The 25941-nt window shown below is 33.3% G+C and overlaps 1 protein-coding gene across 1 annotated transcript in view; it reads left to right on the top strand.

Moving 5' to 3' along the window:
* The window catches only part of PCDH15 (protocadherin related 15), a 591153-nt gene that overhangs the window by 558075 nt on the left and 7137 nt on the right, over positions 1 to 25941 (top strand). The window contains exons 27-31 of the mRNA XM_017861934.1: positions 1445 to 1621; positions 10114 to 10332; positions 13066 to 13074; positions 14584 to 14745; positions 16944 to 16949. Coding sequence (XP_017717423.1) covers positions 1445 to 1621; positions 10114 to 10332; positions 13066 to 13074; positions 14584 to 14745; positions 16944 to 16949 — 573 coding nt within the window. The remainder of the gene's footprint in view (positions 1 to 1444; positions 1622 to 10113; positions 10333 to 13065; positions 13075 to 14583; positions 14746 to 16943; positions 16950 to 25941) is intronic.

Raw genomic sequence — 25941 nt, 5'->3', positions numbered from 1 at the left:
TTTTTTGAGATAGAATCTTGCTCTGTTGCCCAGGCTGGAGTCACTGCAACCTCTGCCTCCCGGCTTCAAGCGATTCTTCTGTCTCATCTCCCAAGTAACTGGAATTACAGGCATTCAACAATTAACTGGTATTTGCCAAGTGAATTTGTTCCTCCTCCTTTTTCCCACATCATCTTTTCTTTAGTCTACTTCAAGAATATCATCAGAAAAGAAATTGCAAAGCCAAGAGACCAGTGGGCATGGTGTGGTGACAGGAATCTTCAATAAGACAGACTTCAACAGTGCTGGGTTACAAACATTTAAAAACAAGCAAACAAACCAACATTTCACTATGATTGATAGTGTCTCCTGGCATGCACTGGTAGAACTGTTTCCTCCAAAGTTTATAACCTCATCATTCTAGTAACAAGGACAAACCAAGCACATACAAGACTCTTAAGGCAATATACTTTGAATAGAGCAAGAAATATGACAATTGTGGCATTAGAAGCAAAAGTTATTTTCTGATGTATAAAAGAATTTGAGAATATATTGCCCTTCTGCCCCCAAAAAAAACCTCTAAGTAGAGACTCAAAAAAGAGCATTGAGTCTATAAATTTTAGAATGTTTATCATGTATAGTAATTAAAATTCAGTTATTTAAATTTAAACATCTATAAATATTGAATTATATGCTCTTAATGTTTATATACTTGGGTTAGTAATATAAAGTTTTTAATAAGGAATGGGACATTTGGGAAATGGTAATAATTCATACTTTCAATTAAAATCCAGTAATGAGATGGGAAAATTATTGATTAACATTGTCTCTGCTTTTAAATTGAATATCAGTAATTTATACGAGATAGTATATGTTGTTTTTATTCACCTAAATAGTGTCTGAGATTTGCATGCCATATTTTTATGTTAACGTGGTAATCCTTTCATTGCAAAATATGTCCACATTCTTCCATTGCTGTGATTCTGCAAGGATTTTTATACCTTTGGGAAAACAGGCATCCTAGTCCTGCTTCTTAGCATATAGCTTCGTGTCATGTGTCACAGACTCTAGAGGGAGACGTAATTTATGACACGAACCATGTGAAGTCAAGGGTTCTAAGACCCCATGTCTCCTATGAAGTATAGACAGCTTTATTTGTACAGCATATTTGGCATTTCCCATGAGCCATATAAAAGCTCAAATGGTATCATAAATTCAAAAACCCTGAAGTTAAATAGGACATGGTTGGTGACCTTTTCTACCTTATTCAGCTTCTAGCATCATTGGGAGCTAAATGCTGAAAAAATATAGAGAATGTTTTTCAAGGGTTTATATTTCCATAAACATTAACAAAACCCAGGCTGTCATCATTTTTCATTTACTAAATGTCTTTTCAAGTTGAGAGTAATTTTTTTCCCCAGAAAGCCCATTGGACTGTCATGTTTGTACTTTGCTTGATTTATAGGATCTTGGATCGCTATGTTCAGGAACAAATTCCTGGTGCCAAGGTTGTAGTGGAGTCCATTGGTGCTCGCCGACATGGAGATGCCTTTTCCCTAGAGGATTACACCAAATGTGACTTGACTGTCTATGCAATCGACCCCCAAACCAACAGAGCCATCGATAGAAATGAGCTTTTTAAGTAAGTGTTTTGTGTTATCTGTAACAGCTCTTTGGTTACAATAGCAACCATAGATGCTTCTGATTTGGGGCTATAAATACTTAAAGTTTAAAACCCACCAAATAGTTGTTGAAAGTGAAGTGTAAGCGAAGAAACTGAAACAATACCTAGCGTTTTCATGCCTAAAAGTTTTCAGGTCTAAGTGCGAGCTACAGTGACTTCAGAGGGCCCATTTTCTTTATAGGCATCAGATGACCTGTTGTACTTATGAACAAGGAACAGTTCCTTGAAATCACCTGCTGCCAGCTCCTCACTCTTGCTCAAGGGCCCTGGCTATTTGTGAGGAAAGCACAGATTCTTAAAGTGGCGTTTTTTCTGCAATGATTTTCATCTGCTTGCATTTTAAGAAGAAATCCAGCTTTCTTACAGGTCTACTAAATCAGCAAAAAGCAGTATCTGTTTTTTTCTTTAACTTAGAGGTGGAGAGCAGGTGGGATAATCATTCCCATTTAAGTTAATGCTGTATGTGAAATTTCATCCTAGCATGAACTTAAACATTTGAGTTATAAATCCTAAAAATAAATAAAATGCAGAATCTTAAACTAAATCCTGCTACTTACTTTCTTTGGATGTTATTCGAGCACACTTTAATACTTAAAAAAAAAATTGTTAACAGATTTTTCTTTACTCTAGTGACACCTAGTGTCCAACAGGGTCTTGGAATGAAATTCCATCTAAATGAAACATTTTTAGTTAAAAATACATATTGATATACAATCATAATAGCTTATATGTGCCTGTATATACAGTCACGCCAAACTCTATATGTGAAACATCATAATTTAGTTTTTCTTTGTCTATACTTTTTAAACAGCATATAAATATATCCATATACACATTTACAAATATATCTATATTATGTATATGTAAATTTATTTATTTTGTAAATACCTATTTATTCAATTTTTATTCAAATTAATAAATTCTAAATTTAGTTTTATTTTAAATGTGTTCATCAACAAAATTTCATCACTTCTCTTTTGGCAATAATAAAATAACGATTTAATATCAGCCAAAATTTTTTAAAAAACAGTTATTTATTACTCATCAATTTTTTTTTTTTTGGGGGGGGACAGAGTCTTACTCTGTCGCCCAGTCTGGAGTGCAGTGGCACGATCTCAGCTCACTGCAAGCTCCGCCTCCCGGGTTCACTGCAAGCTCCGCCTCCCGGGTTCACACCATTCTCCTGCCTCAGCCTCCCGACTAGCTGGGACCACAGGCACCCACCACCATGCCCAGCTAATTTTTTTGTATTTTTAGTAGAGACAGGGTTTCACTATGTTAGCCAGGATGGTCTCGATCTTCTGACCTCGTGATTCGCCGGCCTCAGCCTCCCAAAGTGCTGGGATTACAGGCGTGAGCCACCGCACCCGGCCTCATCAATTCATTTTTAATGGATATTTAGGCCATGTACAAAAGAGGACAATAATTGTGGAGGAAATATAGATGAATGAAGTAATAGCTGTCACTCTGATTTTATACTCACCACCAAGATGAAGCAACATTTAGATCTACCAAGCCAACTTTTTGTAAGTTTTATTAATTTAAAAAGTTGATTTAGGAATAAACTTTCAAAGTAATTCATATATTCTTTCCATTAATTGTCAGAAAATTAACACATTTTTTTATGTGAATCTACCTGCATTCTGTGGTTTTTGCATACATTATTTTGTTTGTAAATTTCATGATTGATTGAGTTTAGCGTGTTTTACCTGAATATAAAATATGTATTATATTTGGGCTAAATTTAAAGAGTAAAATAATGGTGATTAGAATTCAAATTTAACTAGCAAACCTTCTAGTGATTAAATATTTGGGGGAAAAAAGCCACTTGGGTTTCAACTGACACCATGAAATACAAGATCAACACCTTTAATTCTAAATAAGTTTTTCCGACCCTAAATTATATTATGGACAGTAAACATCTAAATTCAATAAAATAACTATCATAGCCAGCAGGCAAGGAAAAAACAGAGAATATATATAAATCATAAAATAAATTTTTATATTGAAGAAAAGAGAGAAAGCTGTGAAATATGAAAATTTTGCCTTAGCAGTCTTCACCTTGAAATATTACAGTAAGCTTAGAGTCACTGGTCTATCCGAAACTCTAGAATTGTTTCTTGAAAGATTTTATAATAAAATTGTATACACATACATATACGTGTGTGTGTGTGTGTGTGTGTGTATGGTGTGTGTTCCAAGGTTGATAATGCCCAAGTATTAGTATCTATGCTGTAGTTATGAGAGTTGATTATTTAGTTTTTAACACTGAATAAATGTACTAGAACTTTAAGATGCCTCTTCAGGTCAATGGAAGTATTTTCTCAATTTCCTTTCATCTTAAAATCTAAGCTTCTGAGGATATTGGAGTTCTAAGGTCAAAGGATTAGAAATCATAATAATAACAATTTTTCCTGGGTACTTACTTTGATTTGAAAAAAAAGATTTTGACAATCAAAGATAACAAAGCTCATAAGTGCATAGAGAGGACTGGAATGACTTTTAGTGACATGTTAATAACTTGTTTGGCAAGCTCATTGGTATTTTAATTTTTTATTTTTGGTTACCTGAATTGCTTAGATTTTCTGCAATAATTATATATTACTCTTATCCTGCTTTTTTATCCTTGTAGTTCTCGACTCTTTGGAGCTGCATTTTTTTGTTAGTTTGATTTTGAGTTTTTTGCTTTCTTATTTCTGGAATATTCTCAGACATTTTTTCTGATGTTTCTTATGCCCATTTTCCCTTTATTCCTTTTCTGGGATTCCAATTATAATTTGCTTTTTCTCATAACTTTTTTTCTGTTCTGACTCTGCTCCCCTCCCCACACATATATACATACAGTTTTTTCTTCGTATTTTAGTGTGAATAATATTTACTGCCCTATTTTTAAATTCACTGATTCATCTGTATTAGCCTATTGATGAGCACACTGAAGAAATTCTTCATCTTCTTATCTTTTCAGAAAGATATTTCTAGCATTTCTATTAGGTTATTTCTTATTTCCACCACTCTACTGAATTTCTCCATCGTTTCAAGCATGTTTGTGCTTTCTGCTATTCTGTAATGTATTAATCAGAGTTGAATCAAAGTTCCTGTCTGATAGTTCCAATATCTGGGTTATCTCTATCTGGCTCTGTTACTTCATTTCTTGAAAATGGTTGTTTTATATTTTTTAGGCTTTTTGTGTCCTACTTGGTTGAATGCCAGACATGGTGTGGAAGAACAGTAAGGAGTGATGTAAATAGAGTTTATGCCTGTAAATGGACATTACAGGCATTTACTCTGTTGAGTAAAGCTATTCAGGAATTATTTGGATTTTGCTGTTGCAATTGTTACTTCCACTGTGCCAAAAGCTTTCAATTCTTCTATTGGTGGAATGGTATCAATTCATTCTTAGAATAGAGACTGTGTGCTATAGGGTTTTCTCAGTCTTCTTACTCAGTCCTCAGCTCTCAGTGTTCTGTACGTGCTTGTGCCACAGAAGAGGTTTCTGTCCACACTCTGATCTGTCCCACAATGTTAGACTGCTCCTCCTTGTTGCTGGGTTCCACTCTTATAAGGAAGAGGTGGAGCATGGAATAAGGATTCCTCTGTTCTCTTTGTACAGCCTGCATGTGTAAGCCCTGGTGTGGGCTTCCTCAAGATTTTTCCCCCTCTTTCTTATGGCATCATGGCAGCCATTCTCTGCTTCACATTTACAGGGATCTTGGGTGCAAGAGAATTTTCTGCCCCTTCTCAATTCACAGTAGACCTCTACTTTGTAGTGATGCAGGATCTTAGGCCTAAGAGGACTTCCTGCTCCTCCCCCAGGGGTAGGGGATTTTTGCTTTTACCTCTTTTCCAGAAGCAGTAGACCTTTGCCTGAGCACCAGGGATGGGCACACTTACTCCTCCTCCCTATAATACTTACAGTCCTTGTTTCATATGACATAAAGGTCTGGGGAATTGCATAAGGGTTTCTGCCTGTGCACCAGCCTTAGCTGATTTTTTTCTTATTCTTACACCATGAAGGAATATTCTCCTGTGTCCTGTCTTGTCCCCCAATCTATCTTACAGAAATCTGTGCAAACAAGTTTTTGAATGAGTGGAGACTCCCCTTGTGTTTGTGGGTGTCTATAATTCTAACCTTATTTATTACAATTTTAGCTGTTTTGTTTTGTTTTGTAGAGACACGGTCTCACTTTATTGCCCAGGCGGGTGTCAAACTCCTGAGCTCAAGTAATCCTCCCACCTCAACCTCCCAATGTGTTGAGATTACAGGCATGAGCCACTGTGCCCAGCCTATGGCAGCCACTTTTAACCTGTTCTGCCAAAGGTGAAACAATGTATATGGTCTCATCTCACCTTGAAATTATCCTAATTGTCACTCAGTAGAATTTGGGTTTTTTTTTTTTTTTTTTTTTGGCTCACATTTTGAATTCAGCTAAAGGAAATTTATGATTTCAGTATTACCTGGCACATTTTGTCATTTTGTTGTTGCTGTTAATAGCCATATTCTCTTGTGGTTTTCTGCATTCTACACGAAAGAGAACATATTACTTTAAAATATAGTTTAATTAAAATTTAAAAATAAGCAAACGCATTTTAGCTTGTGTATCTGTCTTATATCCAGCCTATTTAAAAACAGTATGTCCAAATAGTAAGAGAAAGATGGAGAAGGCAGAAAAAGACTCTAGACTCTACACACTGCCTTTAAAACCACAATGTTTAAAAACACACGTAGACCTTAAACAGTATCTGATTACCAAACTCTAACTCTGATAAAGCATCTTTCCATGTTCTAAGTAAAAAAAAAAAAAAAAAAAAAAAAAAAAAAAAAAAAAAAAAAAAAAAAAAAAAAAAAAAAAGTCAAAATTCAAAACACTGAAAATCCAAATCAATGGAATACTAATTATTAGAATCTAGTTAAACAGTTATGGAACTGTGAAAAGAAAATAGTTGATGATCTAACCACGATTTTCTTGATTAAGCAGAACAATCTTATGCAGTGCAATGAATGTGGGTAGATATGTTAACTATTGCCCACTCTGTAAGCCTAAATTGTGTACCTACAAACTAATAGGCAGTTGTCCCTCTACTATATAGAGTACAATCTCCTGCTCCCCCTTTACTTATTTCTACATTCATATGTACATTGCAGTATCAAAATCAGCATCATCAAGGTAATCAGTCATGAAGGTGACATGCAGGGTAGACTGTTGATTATATATTGTATGCTGAATAACACAACATTAGGCCCCATATCCATCAATGGAGGAAGAAATACATGTTTGCATGTGCTTGAGAAAATAATAAGACATGACATTGGTTTAGCAACTTATCTCATCTCAGGATAACATAGCAGTAATCAATTCATGTTGGCTACATCCTGGGAAGGGACCTGTATACCTTGCCCTTAGAATTACAGAAGGTTTGCATACAGTAACTGAGTACACTGAGATAAAAATGACGAGGAAAAAAAACACGTTTCTGTGTTGATGCTGGATTTGGACAGATCTATCTATTTTTTAAGATAAGTAAGCAGTGGAAAAACGGAATCAGCAATAAATACTAAAAAACAAAATAAATATGGAAAATCAGGCAATAACAACCTAATGACCAGAGAGAGAATATATAACTCTGGAAGTATTGTCCTACAGAAACCATTGGAAAGCAGTTTAACATTTTTTAGTAGAAAACAGAATGGTATGGATTGGTGAAATGGTGTGTGTGTTTTACACAGTCTGAATCCTTCCCCTGTTTCTGGTAAAAGAACTCCACCTTCTCTTGTGAGAATTGACTCTTTCCTACATGGTGGCAGTCTTTAATCAAGTGCCTTCCCCTCAGTCCAACTGGAGTATAGTAGTTAACCGTCTTCTGTGGTTTTGCTTTCTTCAGTTTCAGTTACCAGTGGTATAATACAATAAGATATTGACAGAGACAGAGAGAAACCACATTTACATAACTTTTATTACACTATAGTTCTATAATTGTTCTATTTTTGTTATTAGTTATTGCTGTTAATATCTTACTGTGCCTAATTTATAAATTAAATTTTATCTTCTAAAATCAACTGAGCACCTGGATTCAACCTTTCCTGAAATGAGAAGACATGTGAAAATTAAATTGGCAACATGAAGTGTATCCATTGAAAGCTTATGCAATATTAAGAAAAAGGAAAAAAGATATAAGTAATCAAAGAGATCAAAATATATTTATAGGACAATTAAAATACAACCTGATAATAGTTATTTCTGAGGTTAAAATTGTAATATGTATAACAGAAGCAAAAAATCAAAAAAAAGAATGAAAAAGTTTATTATATTACAGGCAAAATCAATGAAAAGGTAGCCATGTTTCTTTGAATAGTATCTGAATATGTTTAAAATCACTGAAACAGATATAAAATATCTTACTCATAAAGGAACAAAAATTAGGTAAGCCCTGCATATGTCATTTGCATGATAAAATGACAAAAGGCAAGGGAACCAAATTCCCTGTTTTGTAAGGGATAATGTTATGACTCAAGAATTTTTACCCAGGCAAGTTGTTTTAAATACACAAAGTGGACGAAAGATAGTCTAGATCAGGTGTGGATTCAAAAGTGATCCATTCTTCTATTAAAAAAATTGCTTATGACATCACACTGACCAGTGAAAATAAGTATCTAAGTAATAGGGCTGTTGGAGTGTAAAAGACTAACAAATCTTACTTTAGAGAGTTTGGATATGAAATCCAGGAATCCAACAGAATTTTGATCTGTCAACTGAACTCCACATTTTAGGGGTTATATTCTTCCCTTAAATTAATGATCCTCTTCTGGATCTGATTCTTTCTAGTTTTAATAATATAGTTCCTGTGAAGCAATTCTTGATCTAAGCTTCATTTAGAATCTCTTCCTTTACCTGATTAACAATTCAAACAAAATTTTCACTATTCTATTTCTAGTAATCATAAAAATGGCTAAGTTTCTATTTTCTTTTAACGTGTAACAATGAGCTTGGAAAATTGCTATAAAAAGTACGTTTTTAATCTATAAAAGCATATCTGTTTAAAAAAAAGCAAAAAAGCATTCTAATTGCCACATGTGTGATATGAATTAGTTTATGAGTTCCATATGTGATGGAATTCATATGTGATACCAGGCACTTATATTTTTAAGCAATGAAGAGTGTGTTAACGGGATTTAAAATCAGCATGGTCACTCAGAATATTAAAATTAAAAGCTTCAAAAGGGCATAAAATAGACTGAAAAAGTGTATACACATGGCATTAATTATATTTTGATAGTGAAATTTAGGGCCATTTTAATTTTTTCTTTTGCTTTTTTTGTGTTTTCTGTATTTTTCAACATAAGCACTTTATATATGCAGTATAATCAAGTATATAAAATATTTAATACCACCCCTCCAAAAAAAAAAAAAGATTAGACTTAAATATACCAAGATGTTAGCAGTGATTATAACTGTCTGTAGATCATGGGACTATGATTAATTATGTTTTCTTGAATTATTTTGTTTGCCAATGTTCTATAATAAGACGTTTGACCTTTATGGTCTATTTAATTGTATTAAAAACACAATTATTGCATCAATATGTAGAGCTTATAAGGGACTGTTCAAAAGTTCCCAAGGAATTTAAAAAAAAAAACCTGCTAATTATGACATTAAATACATAACAAATTTTTTCAATCTCATAAGGTTAGGAACAATTATTCCTTGATCCTCTTCCACAATGCAAGATTCGTAGTTGGAATTGCATTATTTAGAGGAAGGAATTACATTGACTACCACTTTCTGTCATTCTTACAACACCGATATACTACCTGCATCATTTATTTAGTCTTTTTTTCCTAGGCAGAAAGGCCTTTTAAATGTCTTCACCCTTTGACCATAAAACATTGTTTTGGTTTGAAACTTGAGAATGTTTACATTTAAGATGGCGTTATGGCAAACAAATACAGAATTTGAGTCTGAAAACTTAGTTTGGTGCCTCAGATTTGTTTTTATAACTGTATAGCTTTTTGGCCTGCAATAAATCAGTATTGTAATGTTCGATCTTTACAGGCTTATTCTAAGGACCCAAATAATGAAATGCATAAATATAATGTTAAACTATGGTATATAATTTAGGATATTATACTTTATTCCATCTAAAATCTTGTGAAATTATTTTGACACAGTAATATTAAGCTTAATGATACTGATAATTAGAATTTTTTAAGTCTATAAGCATATCAAGTAAGAGCTGGGTTTTAAGTATTTTGATATTTATATACAGATGTGTAATTACTCTTCTTTATTGCTCATGCTTTTTATATATACTTTTCTTATTATTCATGAGACTTCTGACTCAGCTTGTGTTTCAATTAGAGAAAATTTTTTAAAATCTTACCAAAAGAGATTTTATTTTTAAAATGCTCTTTCTCTGCTAGCATCATTAATTTTACTATTTATTTAACAATAAAGATTTTTGGATGGCAAACTGCTTGATATCAATAAAGACTTTCAGCCGTATTATGGGGAAGGAGGACGCATTCTGGAGATCCGGACTCCAGAGGCAGTGACCAGCATTAAAAAGAGAGGAGAGAGTCTAGGATACACAGAAGGGGCCTTGTTGGCTCTGGCCTTCATCATCATCCTCTGCTGCATTCCTGCCATCTTGGTGGTTTTGGTCAGCTACAGACAGTAAGTATTCTAGGATGGTAAACATGGATAGTTCCTCAGAAGTCATTGCAGAAAACCATCTCTGGTAACATGGCTTTGCGCTGTAAAATATTGATGCTGCAACTACTCTGAGATTGCTTTATCTGTCCCGTACCAAATGATTTTCTTCAAAAGGAAAACAGTACAAACTCCCAGGACATTTTTCACTGATGGCCCAATATTCCTGTGATTCTGATATGGTCTCTTTCAATAGAAATATCACCTTAGTTCCTGTGACTTTGTTTATGCTCTTCTTTTGTTTAAGAGCCAACTCGGGAGAGAAGGTTACAGGTATCCTGGGATAAAAGCAATGGAATGTCACATGCAGATACCCACTCTGCCCAGCACCAAAGGAAGGTCAATAACCTCATGACATTTTCATGATAGGTTTTTATCCAAACTGTTAAATTTGCCTTTGTGCAAATGATCACTGTGTTATCAAAAGCATTATAAAATCATAGCATAGAAGATACAATTTTCGATGTAGTTTCTTCCTTCCTGGGTGCTTTGCCAGAGTTTTTAGTGTAATATTTGACAGCATATTCTGGCTGTGCAGGCTCTTAATTTTTCTGGTTCCTGCAGTCAAGTGAATCCATTGGCAATATCCATATTTTAAAATTGTATTTAACTTATCTACAGTAGTCAAGTAATTATCACTAAGTTAAACATCCATATTTGAAGTAGGTGAGTAATATATTCTTTGTCTGACACTAGGTCTGGGGAAGCTTTGTGATGGAGAGCCACACATTTTAAGTATATTTCTATTGACAATGACTTGAAAAAATTGGGGAGCTGATTAAGAAGAGAAGTAGCCCTGAGTGTGCCACAAAAAAAAAAAAATAGCAAACAGGAATAATAAATCATGTAAATTACTTTATGTAATAAACAATAAGAAATAATGGTAGAACTGCTATTCATCATTTAAACTACCTACGGAGGAAATACTAAAATAGTCCTTATGTATTCTTTACTTTTTTTTTTTTTTTTTTTCCTAGTCTGGTTCTGTTGCCTAGCTGGAGTGCAGTGGTGTGATCTCAGCTCACTGCAACCTCTGCCTCCCAGGTTCAAGCAATTCTCCTGTGTCAGCCTCCCAAGTAGCTGGGATTACAGGCATGCGCCACCACACCCAGCTACTTTTTGTATTTTTAGTAGAGATGGGGTTTCACCATGTTGGTCAGGCTGGTCTCGAACTCCTAACCTCGTGATCCGCCCACCTTGGCCTTCCAAAGTGCTGTGATTACAGGCGTGAGTCACCGCGCCCAGCCAATAGTCCTTATGTAATCAGAAACTGTCATCTTTGTTCTCAAATACTTAAAATTTTCTTGTGAATTGAGTAAGGTAATGTAATTCCAATCTGAAATTCAAAAGTATGCTCTGCATGAACTTTGCTATGAATGAAAACTAAAAAGCAAATATGAAAAAAAGTATCATGAATTTATTACCCAGAAGTGGGACCTTCCAATTCTAGCTTCGGTTTCTTAGTGAGGCCAAGAGTATAACTAGGGCTTGCCCCATGACTCCATCCCTTTAATATTTTGCAAGCAGGTCATAACTTTTCCAGTAATTCCGACCTGAAGCTACAGAAATATTTCCTACCACAAAAGCAATGTGAAGTTGCAAATATAGAATTAGGGTTGATATACTGGAGCTTAATGTGTCCTTAACCAATCAACTGATATGCTAAATCTAAAGCTGATGAACAAAATTAATACTGAACAAATTATTTTAAATTTTTAAGCCATCAACCCATTATTAATTATCATGTTAAATCCATTCTGTCTTACCAATTATCCTTTTACACTTAACTGTTTTCCAAAGGAGCTTTATTATATCCTGCTAGCAATAAAATCAGTGAGAAAAATTCTTATATTTGGCACACTATGCAATGATCAAAACTGAAGCACTCTGAATGGTATACACGGTCATCTGAAATGTAACAAAAACTTAAGATGTTTAATATTTAAAGAATTTATAGATGCATTATTTAATTATCCTTTAGTTTGATAATCAGCTCAATACCATATGAATTTATTTAAGTTACTGCTTTTTATAGATTAACATAATTAAACAAAATGAGGTTTTCTCTGCTTACATAGCAAAGTAAAATTCTAATATTTAAAGACCTAACAATTGTACCTTGATATTTGCTTGCAAATAAGGTAAGAATGAACAGCTATTCTTTTATATAATGATATGCCTTTGAACTTTTCTATAATGGAAACTAAAAGCAAATATGTAAAACTGTCATAAATTTATTACCCAAGAGTAGGACCTTCCAATTCTAGCTTCAGCTTCAAAGTGAAGCCAAGAGTATAACCAGGGCTTGCTACCTCACTCCATTCCTGTAGTATTCTTCAAGCAGGGTAAACCAAGAAGCCAATTACAAAGATCAGGTCATCTTTAATATTCAATTTTTCTACTAGAGTTGAAATTCTCATATTTACATTTTAATCCAGTTTTCTTATTCCATGTAGCTCATTTCTTTATTTTTCTGTAATGGATATTTTAATGGCTTTAATGACTCTAACGGTAATAATACTATTTTCACCTTTCGAATTGATATACTTAATTTTCTTAGTCTGTCATTAACTCTGTCATTATGAATTTAACCTATACATTTTTCATTATTTAGAAAAAATCAGATGTTAAAATGTTATTAATGCAATATTCCTAATGCAGCTTTCTATTTTTCTCACTCATTGCTTTCCCAAACAGGTTTAAAGTGTAAGTATAATTAACATTTTACACATTCTTTTCATGTAATAGGAAAAGAGAAACCTGAGATTTTATCAATCAAGTCAGCCTGCTCAGAACCACATATTATTCCTTTGTTTTGCATTTGTAATAGTTTATTGTTTGGTTTGATATATATAGAATAGAGCTGATTTTAGACAATTGGACATAACTTGTGTAAATGTGAAAAAGGTAGTTTGCCTATAGCTTCCATCCTGTAACATCTTGGTTTTGAGGAAAAAATTAATCAGTGTCCAGGAAATCCAAAAACAGCAGTGTAGCTGTAACATGAGACTCACAGGCATTCCTAGGAATCTTTATTTATTTTATTTTATTTTTATTTTATATCTTATCTTATCTTATCTTATCTTATCTTATCTTATCTTATCTTATCTTATCTTATGTTTTTGCTCTTGTTGCCTAGTCTGGAGTGCAATGGTGCGATCTCGGGTGACTGCAACCTCTGCCTCCCAGGTTGAAGTGATTCTCCTGCCTCAGCCTCCCTGGTAGTTGGGATTACAAGCACGTGCCACCACACCCAGCTAATTTTGTATTTTTAGTAGAGACGGGGTTTCTCCATGTTGGTCAGGCTGGTCTCAAACTCCTGACCTTAAGTGATCCACCCGCCTCGGCCTCCCAAAGTGCTGGGATTACAGGCATGAGCCACCGTGCCCGGCCTAGGCACTACTAGGAATCTTAAAGGATATACAAGCTAACCAAATTTCCCTTGTACATGTGTGTACGGCCTTTGTGAAATAACGTCAAAAATATTTCAAATCATTTCAAATAAAATAACTTAGACAAATAATAAAGAAAAATTATCTATCTTTAATATGCCTCCTCTTATGAAACAGATTCATTAAACAACTACCAATTATCCATCCCATTTTAATAAACATTTTGCTTTCTCTTTTTATTTTATTTTATTTTATTTTATTTTTTGAGACAGAGTCTCGCTCTATCACCCAGGGTGGAGTGCAGTGGCGTACTTTTGGCTCACTGCAACCTCCACCTCCTGGGTTCAAGCAGTTCTCCTGCCTCAGGCTCCTGAGTAGCTGGGATTACAGGTGTGCACCACCACTCCCAGTTAATTTTTGTATTTTTAGTAAAGACGGGGTTTCACCATATTGGTCAGGCTGGTCTCGAACTCCTGACCTCGTGATCCACCCGCCTCGGCTTCCCAAAGTGCTGAGATTATAGGCATGAGCCACCGTGCCCGGCCTGCTTTCTCTTTTTAATATTATCATTTAATTTAATTTGTAAATATGTCTGCTGAATTCTACCCCTTATTCAAGAGATAACTATTTTCAAGAACAAAGCAGGGATTATATGCAAATGATACCCTGTGGGGATGTAATTATATCCGTGTATAAATTGAATTGTGTAAAATAATTTTAGTGGGTTCCTCTGATAACTGGACCCCATTATTAAAAGGTAGCTTATTGATAAGCATTATGATTTCTAAACTGAGTTTTACAAGCCATCCTTACTTTATCCAAGACGTCAAGCTGAGTGCACAAAGACCGCACGAATTCAGGCCGCATTACCCGCGGCTAAACCAGCAGCGCCGGCCCCTGCACCAGTGGCAGAGCCTCCGCCGCCGCCGCCGCCGCCGCCTCCACCAGGTGCGCATCTCTATGAAGAACTTGGAGACAGCTCAATGTAAGTAGACCGCTCAGGAACTCTGAGAAGTAGTTGGGTTTTACTGAATGTTGTGTGGTGAGTATTTAATTTCAATCTGATGTGGAAATGCCTACATGGACTATTTTATTCTGGTATTTTAAGGAGAAAATGTGTTAAGACGAGAATCTAAGAAAAGTTAGGTTGAAAAATAATAGCCAAAACCAAACAAGAAATTACAGAAAGCTAAGAGAAAAGCAGAATTCAACTTCAGGAGACAATTGCAGATTTATAGCTTGAGTATAATATTTAATATTTCATTCCTCAGGGTCATGCAGACATTTTTACATATATATAATACATAAGTATATATATGTATAAATATATAAATAGATTCTGAAAATATATTTTGCATGGGAGATGAGAGAAATAAAGCACAATCATAAAATAGTAATCCCAATTATGTATCCAAACCGATCCCTATTTGGTAATCAAAACCAAATTCTATGGTTTAAAATCATAGTATTTTCTAAGAAACTACTTTTAGGACGTTACATGATATAGAAATTAAAATCTCATGAAAATAAAGAATTTCTGTATTAAATTCCAAACTACTTAGGAAATACTTTTTTCACTATATTACTATCAGACTGCTGTGATTACTGAACATTTCTCCTGCACGATTTGAAATTTGTAGTCAATTTAAAATCATACATTTTTGAAAGACACTGGTAACTGTTAAAAGACTTTACAGCTACTTGTATAATGATGCTACCCTCATAATTGGATTCCTTATGGTGATGTTCAGTTTGTCAGTATTTTAAAAATTCAAGAATAACTACTTTTGGACATGATATGTAAAACAACCAAGAATATTATACAATTTTGAATATGACAAATCCAGAAAACCTTTTATTAACTGGAATTTGGTGGAGTAGAAGGACTATAACATGTTCTTACAAGTGACATTCGTAGCAGTTACTAGTAGGAATAAAACAAGTCTCAAAAATCATGAAATTGACCTGGTAATGGAAAAACTGGTTTTAAACGAATGTATTCAGGTTACTTACCATATCAATAATGTTATACAAGGTTTTGTTTAGGATAGTCATTAATGTTAAAATTGATCTTAATGCTATTATTTTATCACATAATTTAAATTTATAATAGGCTAAAGCATGATTCTGTTTCCAAAATAACAACATAATACAGGGTTCATGCTTTAGATATATACTTTCACTTTTTTCGTAAGTTGAAAAATGATTGTTTCTTTTGTAATTATGGGTGAATGTAGGAATTGAGCCAATATGATTTGATTCTGTTTGATTATGTTAATGACCTCTCTCAAGCAAAGATCTTTAGAAGCTAAAAAAAATACTATGTGTAAAGTTAAGTGTGTTTATATATGACATTAATGAATTATATATTCATTTTAAATTAATAAGAACAGGTATACTATAACATCATCTGGAATCAGTATAAATTGATGGTAGTAATTTTCAAATAGCAACACCTAAGATTATTTTTACTTGAACAATTGTAGTAGACTCACTAGATTTTGCAATTGTAATATATGTATTCATTGAAATAGCTTAAGTTCTATATATTTAATTATCGGATCTTTAGGAAATGTTTAACCTATCCAAGAACTTTTTACAGGAATTCTAAGCGTAAGTTACTAGAAAATGAATTTGCTTCAAATGAATTATTATCAATTATTTTATTTGAAAAATAACAAAAATATCATTTTGGAAAAAATACTTCACAAAGTAATAACTTCATATGAATTCTATAATTACTTTGTAATTTTCATTATAGTAGTTGTATATTTACTTTCTTCCAAACAAAATATATCTACTTTAAAAGTCATTGTGCATTAACCAGTTTTACAGAGTTAGGACATAGAAGCAATTTTAAACTCTCATTTAAAATTTTAATGTTTGGATTGGCATCATCCGGGTTTAATAGAAGTGAATTTTATAGTAAACAGATTTTATTAGATATAATTTTCTGTGAAAAGAAATTCAAATAATGTCATTTGATTTCATCTAATATATTATTAATGTCATTATTATGAATAATAACAAAGTATAAAAACATGCCTTTTATTTTTTTGATATACATACTAAGTATTTAAAGCAAGTTCCTGCTCATATTTTCAGAATTGTTTTAAATTAACTATAGTTAAAACTTCTTTTTTTCTATCACATGTTTTCTGTTTCTCACCTGTGGATACATAGGCATAAGTAAGTAAATAATATCACTTTAATAGAAGAGCATTAGAAAATAGATACAATAGAATAGATTAAAATGCTGTTGTACTGTAAATACAGTGATCTTCATCTTTTGCCACAGACTCGCTTACTTTTAAAAGGAAAGCTTTGTCTTCCACACCCAATTTCCTTTTGATGGCATGAGCTTAAAACATGTGTTCCCTGTGATAGTACCTGTGCCTACTGAAAGGAGTTTCAAAATTCTCCTTTTTTTAAATTTTTTACAATTAGTTTTTAAAAATTCTTAAATTTTAAGAACTTAAAATTTACAAATCTATAAATAGAAACCTGTTTATATATTTCTTTTAGTCAAAGTGGTGTGATATTGTTATATCCTTTGGGTGTTTTTCCAAGAGAAATGAAACCAAGAACAAATGCATATAAAAACAACTAGTATATAATATCAAGCCCAGTTGTTCTTGCCATATTTGAAAAATACTTTTCAAGATTCGAAGAGTAAAAGTGTTTGCTCTCATTTAGTCCAAATTGTCTGCATTTTCTTTGTTGTTCAAGTAGACTTGATGCTCCAGGTCTACCTGTGTGAATTGCTTCTTACAGTTCGTATCTTTGCCAAAAGACACATTAACAACTGTGGCTTTATTATTTTGTTGCCTAACCTATCACCCTAATTTTCCAATATGGCTATTTAATTTCTATTCAGAATATATCTTTTTTATTTCATTCCTGCTAAGTGGGTAAATATTAAACAGTAACTAAAATAAATGTTGTTCTGTTTTGGCTTGGAGAGTAAAACCTAATGAGAGACTATTCAGAACTACCTATCAGCCAACATTCCTGGGAGAAGGGTCCAAATGCTTTCCTTAGAGCCATTTAATTTGTGATCTTTGATGTATACAACTTATGACTCACAGCTACCCATGATTCAGTTTCCATGCATAAGTAAGCCTTTCAGTGATATCAAAGTGATTTTTTTTTTAGCATCAATCTTTTTGTTAAGGTGAGCTTTAAAATTTGATCCAGATCAGTCTAAGAAATTACTGACAACACCTTTTCTGATTGGTACTATTTATGTTTTAAAACAAATTTTTCTGATTGGTATTATGCATAAGGTTTTAAAACTAATTAAGCACAAAATTTCAACAAAAGAAAAACTGTGCCACATTTCTAGTGTACATTCAGTTTCTCAATTGTGATTTTTGAACTCTGTGAGACAAACTCCCATCTGTCCTTGGTGATTTCCATTATCTTAATTTGGAGAACAGGATATTCCACATGTTGGCTCAGAGAGGAGATTACTATTGGCTCTAGGACAGAAGTACTGACATGAGCGATAAGGGACAGGTACTGAATCAGATACAGCTAAGGATCTCCTATGCATAACAGGCAGCCCTGAGCATCCTCAGGCAAGGAAAAGATACGAAGTTGGTAGCTTTGATGGTATTCTGCAATGGGAAGAAGTGTGATTTGTGCATAAGGGGACTGTTATGTGTGGACATGGATGCTTTGCTGTATCACACTAACTGAGAAAAACAAAAACAAAAAAAATACTCTTCCAAAATAATCTAGAGATGAGTACTTGTTTTTTTCATTTACATTTCTCATTCTACTTACAACTCTAAGATTTTTCTTCCCTGCCTTTCTGAGACCAGGGACTTAAAATAATGTCTTGCTTAGGTTAGTGTTGTTTGGCCTGTGATGTTTCTAAGTATTTAATAGTACTGAGAGCCATAAAAACATCTTTCTCATGAAAGCTGTGTCACAACTTGTTTCCTCACATTTCATTATCTTCTTTTCTTTCAAGTCTTTTCCTTCTCTACCATTTTCAACAAAGCAGGGGAAATCACTCAGTCTCAGAAGACAGCAAACATCAACAAGTTGTGATGCCCTTTTCTTCCAATACTATTGAGGCTCACAAGGCAGCTCATGTAGACGGATCACTTAAGAGCAACAAACCGAAGTCTGCAAGAACATTCACATTTCTATCTGATGAGGATGCCTTAAGTGCCCATAATCCCCTTTATCAGGAAAACATAAGTCAAGTATCAACAATTTCAGAGATTTCCCTGAGAACAGATTTTGTAGACCCATTTTTACCCAAAATACAAGCCAAGAGTAAGTCTCTGAGGGGCCCAAGAGAAAAGATACAGAGGCTGTGGAGTCAGTCAGTCAGCTTACCCAGGAGGCTGATGAGGAAAGTTCCAAATAGACCAGAGATCATAGATCTGCAGCAGTGGCAAGGCACCAGGCAGAAAGCTGAAAATGAAAACACTGGAATCTGTACAAACAAAAGAGGTAGCAGCAATCCATTGCTCACAACTGAAGAGGCAAATTTGACAGAGAAAGAGGAAATAAGGCAAGGTGAAACACTGATTATAAAAGGAACAGAACAGTTGAAATCTCTCTCTTCAGACTCTTCATTTTGCTTTCCCAGGCCTCACTTCTCATTCTCCACTTTGCCAACTGTTTCAAGAACTGTGGAACTCAAATCAGAACCTAATGTCATCACTTCTCCTGCTGAGTGTTCCTTGGAACTTTCTCCTTCAAGGCCTTGTGTTTTAAATTCTTCACTCTCTAGGAGAGAGACACCTATTTGTATGTTAACTGTTGAAACTGAAAGAAATATTTTTGAAAATTTTGCCCATCCACCAAACATCTCTCCTTCTGCCTGTCCCCCTCCTCCTCCTCCTATTTCTCCTCCTTCTCCTCCTCCTGCTCCTGCTCCTCTTGCTCCTCCTCCTGACATTTCTCCTTTTTCTCTTTTTTGTCCTCCTCCCTCTCCTCCTTCTATCCCTCTTCCTCTTCCTCCTTCTACGTTTTTTCCACTTTCCATTTCAACTTCTGGTCCCCCAACTCCACCTCTTCTACCTCCATTTCCAACTCTTCCTCCACCACCTCCTTCTATTCCTTGCCCCCCACCTCCTTCAGCTTCATTTCTGTCCACAGAGTGTGTCTGTATAACAGGTGTTAAATGCATGACCAACATGATGCCTGCCGAGGAAATTAAGTCCTCTATGACACAGCTATCAACAACAACAGTGTGTAAAACAGACCCTCGGAGAGAACCAAAAGGCATCCTCAAACATGTTAAAAACTTAGCAGAACTTGAAAAATCAGTAGCTAACATGTACAGTCAAATAGAAAAAAACTATCTATGCAGAAATGTTTCAGAACTTCAAACTATGTGCCCTTCAGAAGTAACAAATATGGAAATCACATCTGAACCAAACAAGGAGAATTTGAACAATATTGTCGAGGAAACTGAAAAGCAATCTCATAGTCAATCTACTTCACTGTAATGTTACTTTTCTTATTTTAGTTGGGCAAACCCTTTGTTGATCACAGTCTTCAAGTTGAACATCAAATTTGAACTTCAAAGAAGATTCTATTATTTTACCCCAAATTCAATGAAATGCAGTTTTTTTCTCATTTTAATTTAAAATATATTAACATCATCACTACTAACTCATATAATAGATTTACCTTAATTTTAAACTACAAAGTAGCATAATTTGTTCTACATTTATTTGAAAAGTAAGTAATTTTAATCTCTTAGTGGGAATATGTGGGCATGAAAGCTAGATACCCAACTTAAACCAAAGGCATGTCTATCATGTGGATGCAGTAACATTTACATTTAGTGTTTGAATGTAGTTTTATATGAATGTTCCAAGAAAAAAGCAGACTGTTACAAATAAGTTAAAAGTGATATCATAGGTTCTGTTTTTTTCCTGAAGCCTATGTATTTGGTAAGAAGAAATACTACGAAAGTAAAATACAATGTACCTAGATTGTAGGAGATGACAGGTATAAGGTATTTCAAAATAAATCTCAGGTGCTATAACATGTAGTCATCTGTTTTCTGATGAGAACATCTTTTACTCTGACTTGCTTTTATCTTAGTAGTATGCTTATGGATTTGATAAATCTTACACTTTTTCAATTGCTGTCTTATTCTCTTTATTTCTCATTGTGCTTTCCCTTCCCTTCTTTATAATGAAAATAAATCTTGAGTTGTTGACTTTTGTAAGGCATTTCATTGTTCCAACAGATGTTTAAAGTGCTATTTAATTTTGCTTGTTCACATTATTAATCATCTCCTTAATTTAAATTTTTTTCATAAGATGCCTTTTTAAAGAAAGTACGATCTTCAGTTTACTAAATGAAATATAAAAAGCTTAAATAGAAAAATCAAGAGAAATGATATTTGATGAACTATCACTTTTTTTACATAGGTTTCTGCTCTTTGTTTTAAACAAAGAAGGTAAAACTTTATACTCTGGGAAGAGATTTCTGTAGTTGTAGTAATAGTTCTTAGAGCTCCAACTGTTAAATTTGAACAGCATCACTTAAGCTGGGTACTATCTCTCTTCCTTCCTAAGGAAACCTGTATTTTCAATATTAGTATATAATGTATAATATGTGACCAACAAGTAATTACTTTATTTTCCCATGAAACACATGGAATACCTTTTATTTACTGGAAGTTCACATTTTGAATACATGTATAAGTATTTGTTTTACTCTGGAGTTTTAAGATTTTAGAAGATGTAAGTTTGCATAGAGAAGGGTACAATTCTGAGATACAGGCAAAACTCATACCTAGTAATTAGTATTGGAAGTATATGAATATAGGTTGAGAACCCTGCAATGTAATATTTCAGAGGTTTTCTTCATCCTTCATATTTCTTCAATAATTTGACCTGGCATTCCTAATTAACAAGATCAGGCAGAAAACAATCTGTAAATCTAATTATTTTTATAGCCCATATGCTTCAAATTCTTTTCATCCAAATCAAGAGTAATTACTTTCTTGGGGTTCTTGAACATGATTTTTTTCTTTCTTTCACTGAAAAACTTCAGTTGGAGTTTTTGTTGGCAGCTGGTCATATGCATGAGAACTTGTGCTATTTGGCGGACTCTGACAAGGTATTATTCACAATCGTGTAAGCCTTTAATGTGAGTGTGTCTTTTCTACGCTAATATCTACCAGCTTTTTGCAAATGTAAAATTTATAGTTTCTTGATAAATCTATAAATAGTAACAAAATAAGTATAAGAAATCCAAACAACATTTTTGTGTAGATACCTACGGCCTTATTAGATTGTTACATTGCCTTTTACTATAACATTTTACTATTTGCATAATCTAAAAGTTTTATTATTACTCTATACTTTTTAATTGAAACATAGATACCCACGTATAAAACATGGGTAATGTTTTATATTAAAACTTAATCTAATCTTTTTCTGACACATTGTATTTGGAGAGTAGTAACGTCATTATGAAACATTATAAACGTCAGTTAAAATATCTTCTATATGAGACATTTTAGTATTATTTGAGTGCATAAGCCTAAATATTCTTCCTCCTCTCAAACGCTAACTGCTTACAACCTGAGAACCAGACAGTAGAAAAATAACACTTTTTTCTCAATATTTATTATGACCTTAGTAATGCATAAGAAATTATTAGATACCTTTTAAATAAAGTCTTAAGAAAGATGACCATACATTTGTCCGTATTGTTAAAAGTAAACAGTGATACATATAAATGATATAAAATAAATAATACAGTTGATTATGAATTGCATGAAAAGGTGAATCAATGTTATATTAACTGGCTTTGTAAGTATCAATAGTCATGTTTTGAAAGCACACAGATAAAGTAAGTAGTTGTTCTGTTATGTACCTCTTTCAAGTAACGTTCTGCCTTTGAGCCAAGACAAGCAATACAAATAACCAAACAAAAGGCAACAAAAATGTTAATGGAAACATTAACATTTAGTTATAGTTTATCTATTGATATTTTATTTTCCACATTGATGGAAAACATTGCTAATAAAAGGAGTCAGAAGAAATATGCTAAAAACTAAAGGCTGGCTTTAGTTGGATATTTTATAAGGTCTATGACTCAATTGTCACTATTAAAACCTAAATATGAGCTTTCTCTACCTGAATTATTTCTAAAAAATATAAACTTGGTAAAAGTTGAAAATGTCTACAATTCTAAAGGCTCTGGAAGGATTATCAGTGTTATAAATATTGGCAGAACCATGTAAGCACTCTACAAAGTTCACTGCAGAACCATTTTAAAGAATAAATTGAGAAGCTTTAGTAAGCATTGTGTTTACTTTTTTACAAACAGTTTCAATATACAATGCATTGACCATATAAGATGCTTTCTGATCAGTAGAATTACTTTGTGAAGGCCTCAAAATTTAAAAAAAAAAAAAAAAAAAACATTTCTACAGAGATCGTTTTGTTGGATTTTAGCAAGTTATGCATGTGCCTCTTTGTAATAATTCTTCATTACACTGATTAATTCTACATAACATGGTTGACAGCATCAGTTTAACACTTTAGATTAACTGCTTAATAAATAACAAATAGAACATTTTCATTATTAGTAACATTCAGCTTTGAAAACTCTATATTCTTTTTTCCCCTCAAGTATAGTCAAATGTTTCACCATCTTGTGATGTGTGAACTTTATAAATCTTTATGTAATATTGAATATTTGGCTATTAAAGCTCTAAAAACCTCTTCATTTAATTTCCAACATTATAATTGACCCTGAAAGTACAGTCAAGAGTTTGTATTATTTTTAGAATTAAATTGATGTAGAGAAAATATCATACAATCATTTGGAAGAATATATTCAATCATAGACATAATTTTCATCCTATGTTTATTACATTCTTCATGTATAAAACATATCTCTTCTCCTAAGGATTAGTATATGTATCAATACTTGTGTACAACAGAGATCATGTATATTTTTTATCCCAACTGATAATAACAGAGTCAAAGTTTGTCATGATGCACTATTGAAATAAAATAGATTTTGCATGTTTTGTTGCTCACATGGAACGAGGCTCTGGGTTGATCATTATTTTAGTAATTCAGGCATGAAACCATGATCTTCCTGTTTTGATAATGCCACAAAATATATTTCCCACTGAGATAGTGTTTAGTAGAAATTATCTTTTCAGTTTTACTCAGACTTTTTTTTTTAAAAGCCCTTATCTGTCATTTTATTTAATATGAAAATCTAAGATGTTTAATACTGATTTATTTATTTCTGCCTTGCAGGAGAGGTTATGGATCAGAGGTAAGGGCTTTATGGTGTTGATGTCATAACAAGCGTAGTAGGAAAGTACTTGTGTAATAGGCAAGACTAAGGTACATTCTTTTGAACTAGGTTGTTTTCTTTGATTTCAACAGAAACGTATTAGTATCTTATGCTATTTATTTTCTTTTATATATGTTGCTTCCTTGTTTTGAGGTTTTAATTCTGTTATTGAATGGTCAACGATCAACTTGCTTACGTTTTTAAGGATGTATTTCTTTTGTTCTGCATTACCGTTACTCAGTATTCTGACATTTCCCCAAAATTCATTTGTCTAAAGCTAGATGTCTAATTTAGAAACTAGGATTACTGCCTGTAGTCCCAGCTACAGGAGAATTGCTTGAACTGGGAAGGCGGAGATTGCAGTGAGCCAAGATCACGCCACTGCATCCCAGCCTGGGTGACAGTGAGACTCTGTCTCAAAAAATAAACAAACAAACAAACAAACAAATAAATAAATAGGACTACTTAACTTCTGATCTTTTTACCAGTTCAAAGCTCCATCCTATCACTGTTGAAGCTTGAGAACCTAAAGATTTTAAAAATAATCAGAATGGTAGAAAGCTCTGGGTTTTCCACTGTGTTCCTTTGATTCTGTCTTCAGAGAACCTACTGGGCATTCTGGCCAATAGTATTTGGCCAGCTGTACTGCAGGTGATGTTATCCATGAAGTCATTGTGAACCTAGTTTGATTTAGCATACAGCTTCTCAATCAAGAGAAGTATATGACCTAATAAGTATATGACCTAATTGGATTATAGTTTGGAATTCATTATGAGTAAAATAACTAACTCACCAACAACTATATTATAAAAAGGATATCCCTTCAGTCAAATGGTTGTTCTACTAGCCAGTTTAAACAGTGGGTTCGATGATGGAATTACCTCCCAGAACCTCACTACCCTCTTTTCCAATACTTAGTTTAATATGCTGTTTTCCCTCCAAAGAGTTACTAACCCCAACATTTGAATTGTGTATCTTGTTTTTATCTGTTTAAAGTCTGTATTGTTATGAAACAGATCAATGATGACTGTATTAGCTTTAAATAAGTACAAGTGAAAGAAGGAAAAGTCAGGAAGCAATTCCTACCAAATCTGATAATTAATGACTTTCCTAATCATTCTGAAAACACACTTAATGTTTTAGTGCAAGAAATCCACACTTTGGTAAGGAGAAGAAATGGAGAGCATGTCTTAAATATGTTGATAAATACATTACAACTTTATCACTTTGTGTGTTCTACTCTTCTTCCCAATGAACCTTATCATATTTAATGTGATTGGGAAGGAAAAAAAGAAGGGCAACTTAAAACAAAGTTAAACTTGATAAAAGTAATTATATGACACACAGTACTTTTAGAAACATAAATAACTCTTTGTACTGTGAAGCTTAACAAAACAAAAATCTGTATAGATTTCCTATTTATTAAGGCTATTAAATTTGTCATTAACTAAAAGAGTGATGAAATCAAAACAAATGAATTATTATTTTATGTTCCAACATAAAGAATTAGTTAAAATATTTAATGCTTTTGGTAGCTAACACATGAAGAATGAATAATCCCAAGGAAACACGTTTTAAACTGTCGCCTTTTTTTCCTCTCTTCTCAATCATGATCTACCTGTCCATCTGAATTATTTCCTAAATCTTTTTCTATTTTAATTTCCTTTGACAGCAACAGCAACTGCTGAGGCCCTCTCTTCTTAAGCCAGAGGTATCAATTTTCATTTTCTTTTCAACCTCACTGAGTCTTCACTGTGACTTTAAGATCTATTGTATTAATTCAGGTAGGCAGAGTGGGTGTCTGCCAATGTGGCATAATTTTAAAGGAAAATAAAAGAGTCTTTCAAAATAACTTAAAAAAAAAAAAAAAAAA

This window comes from Rhinopithecus bieti, unplaced genomic scaffold (genome assembly GCF_001698545.2).
Source record: "Rhinopithecus bieti isolate Rb0 unplaced genomic scaffold, ASM169854v2 scaffold_61957, whole genome shotgun sequence".
Taxonomy (NCBI): Eukaryota; Metazoa; Chordata; class Mammalia; order Primates; family Cercopithecidae; genus Rhinopithecus; species Rhinopithecus bieti.
Note: the sequence above shows the minus strand (reverse complement) of the source record. Positions and strands in the feature narration are given on the sequence as shown.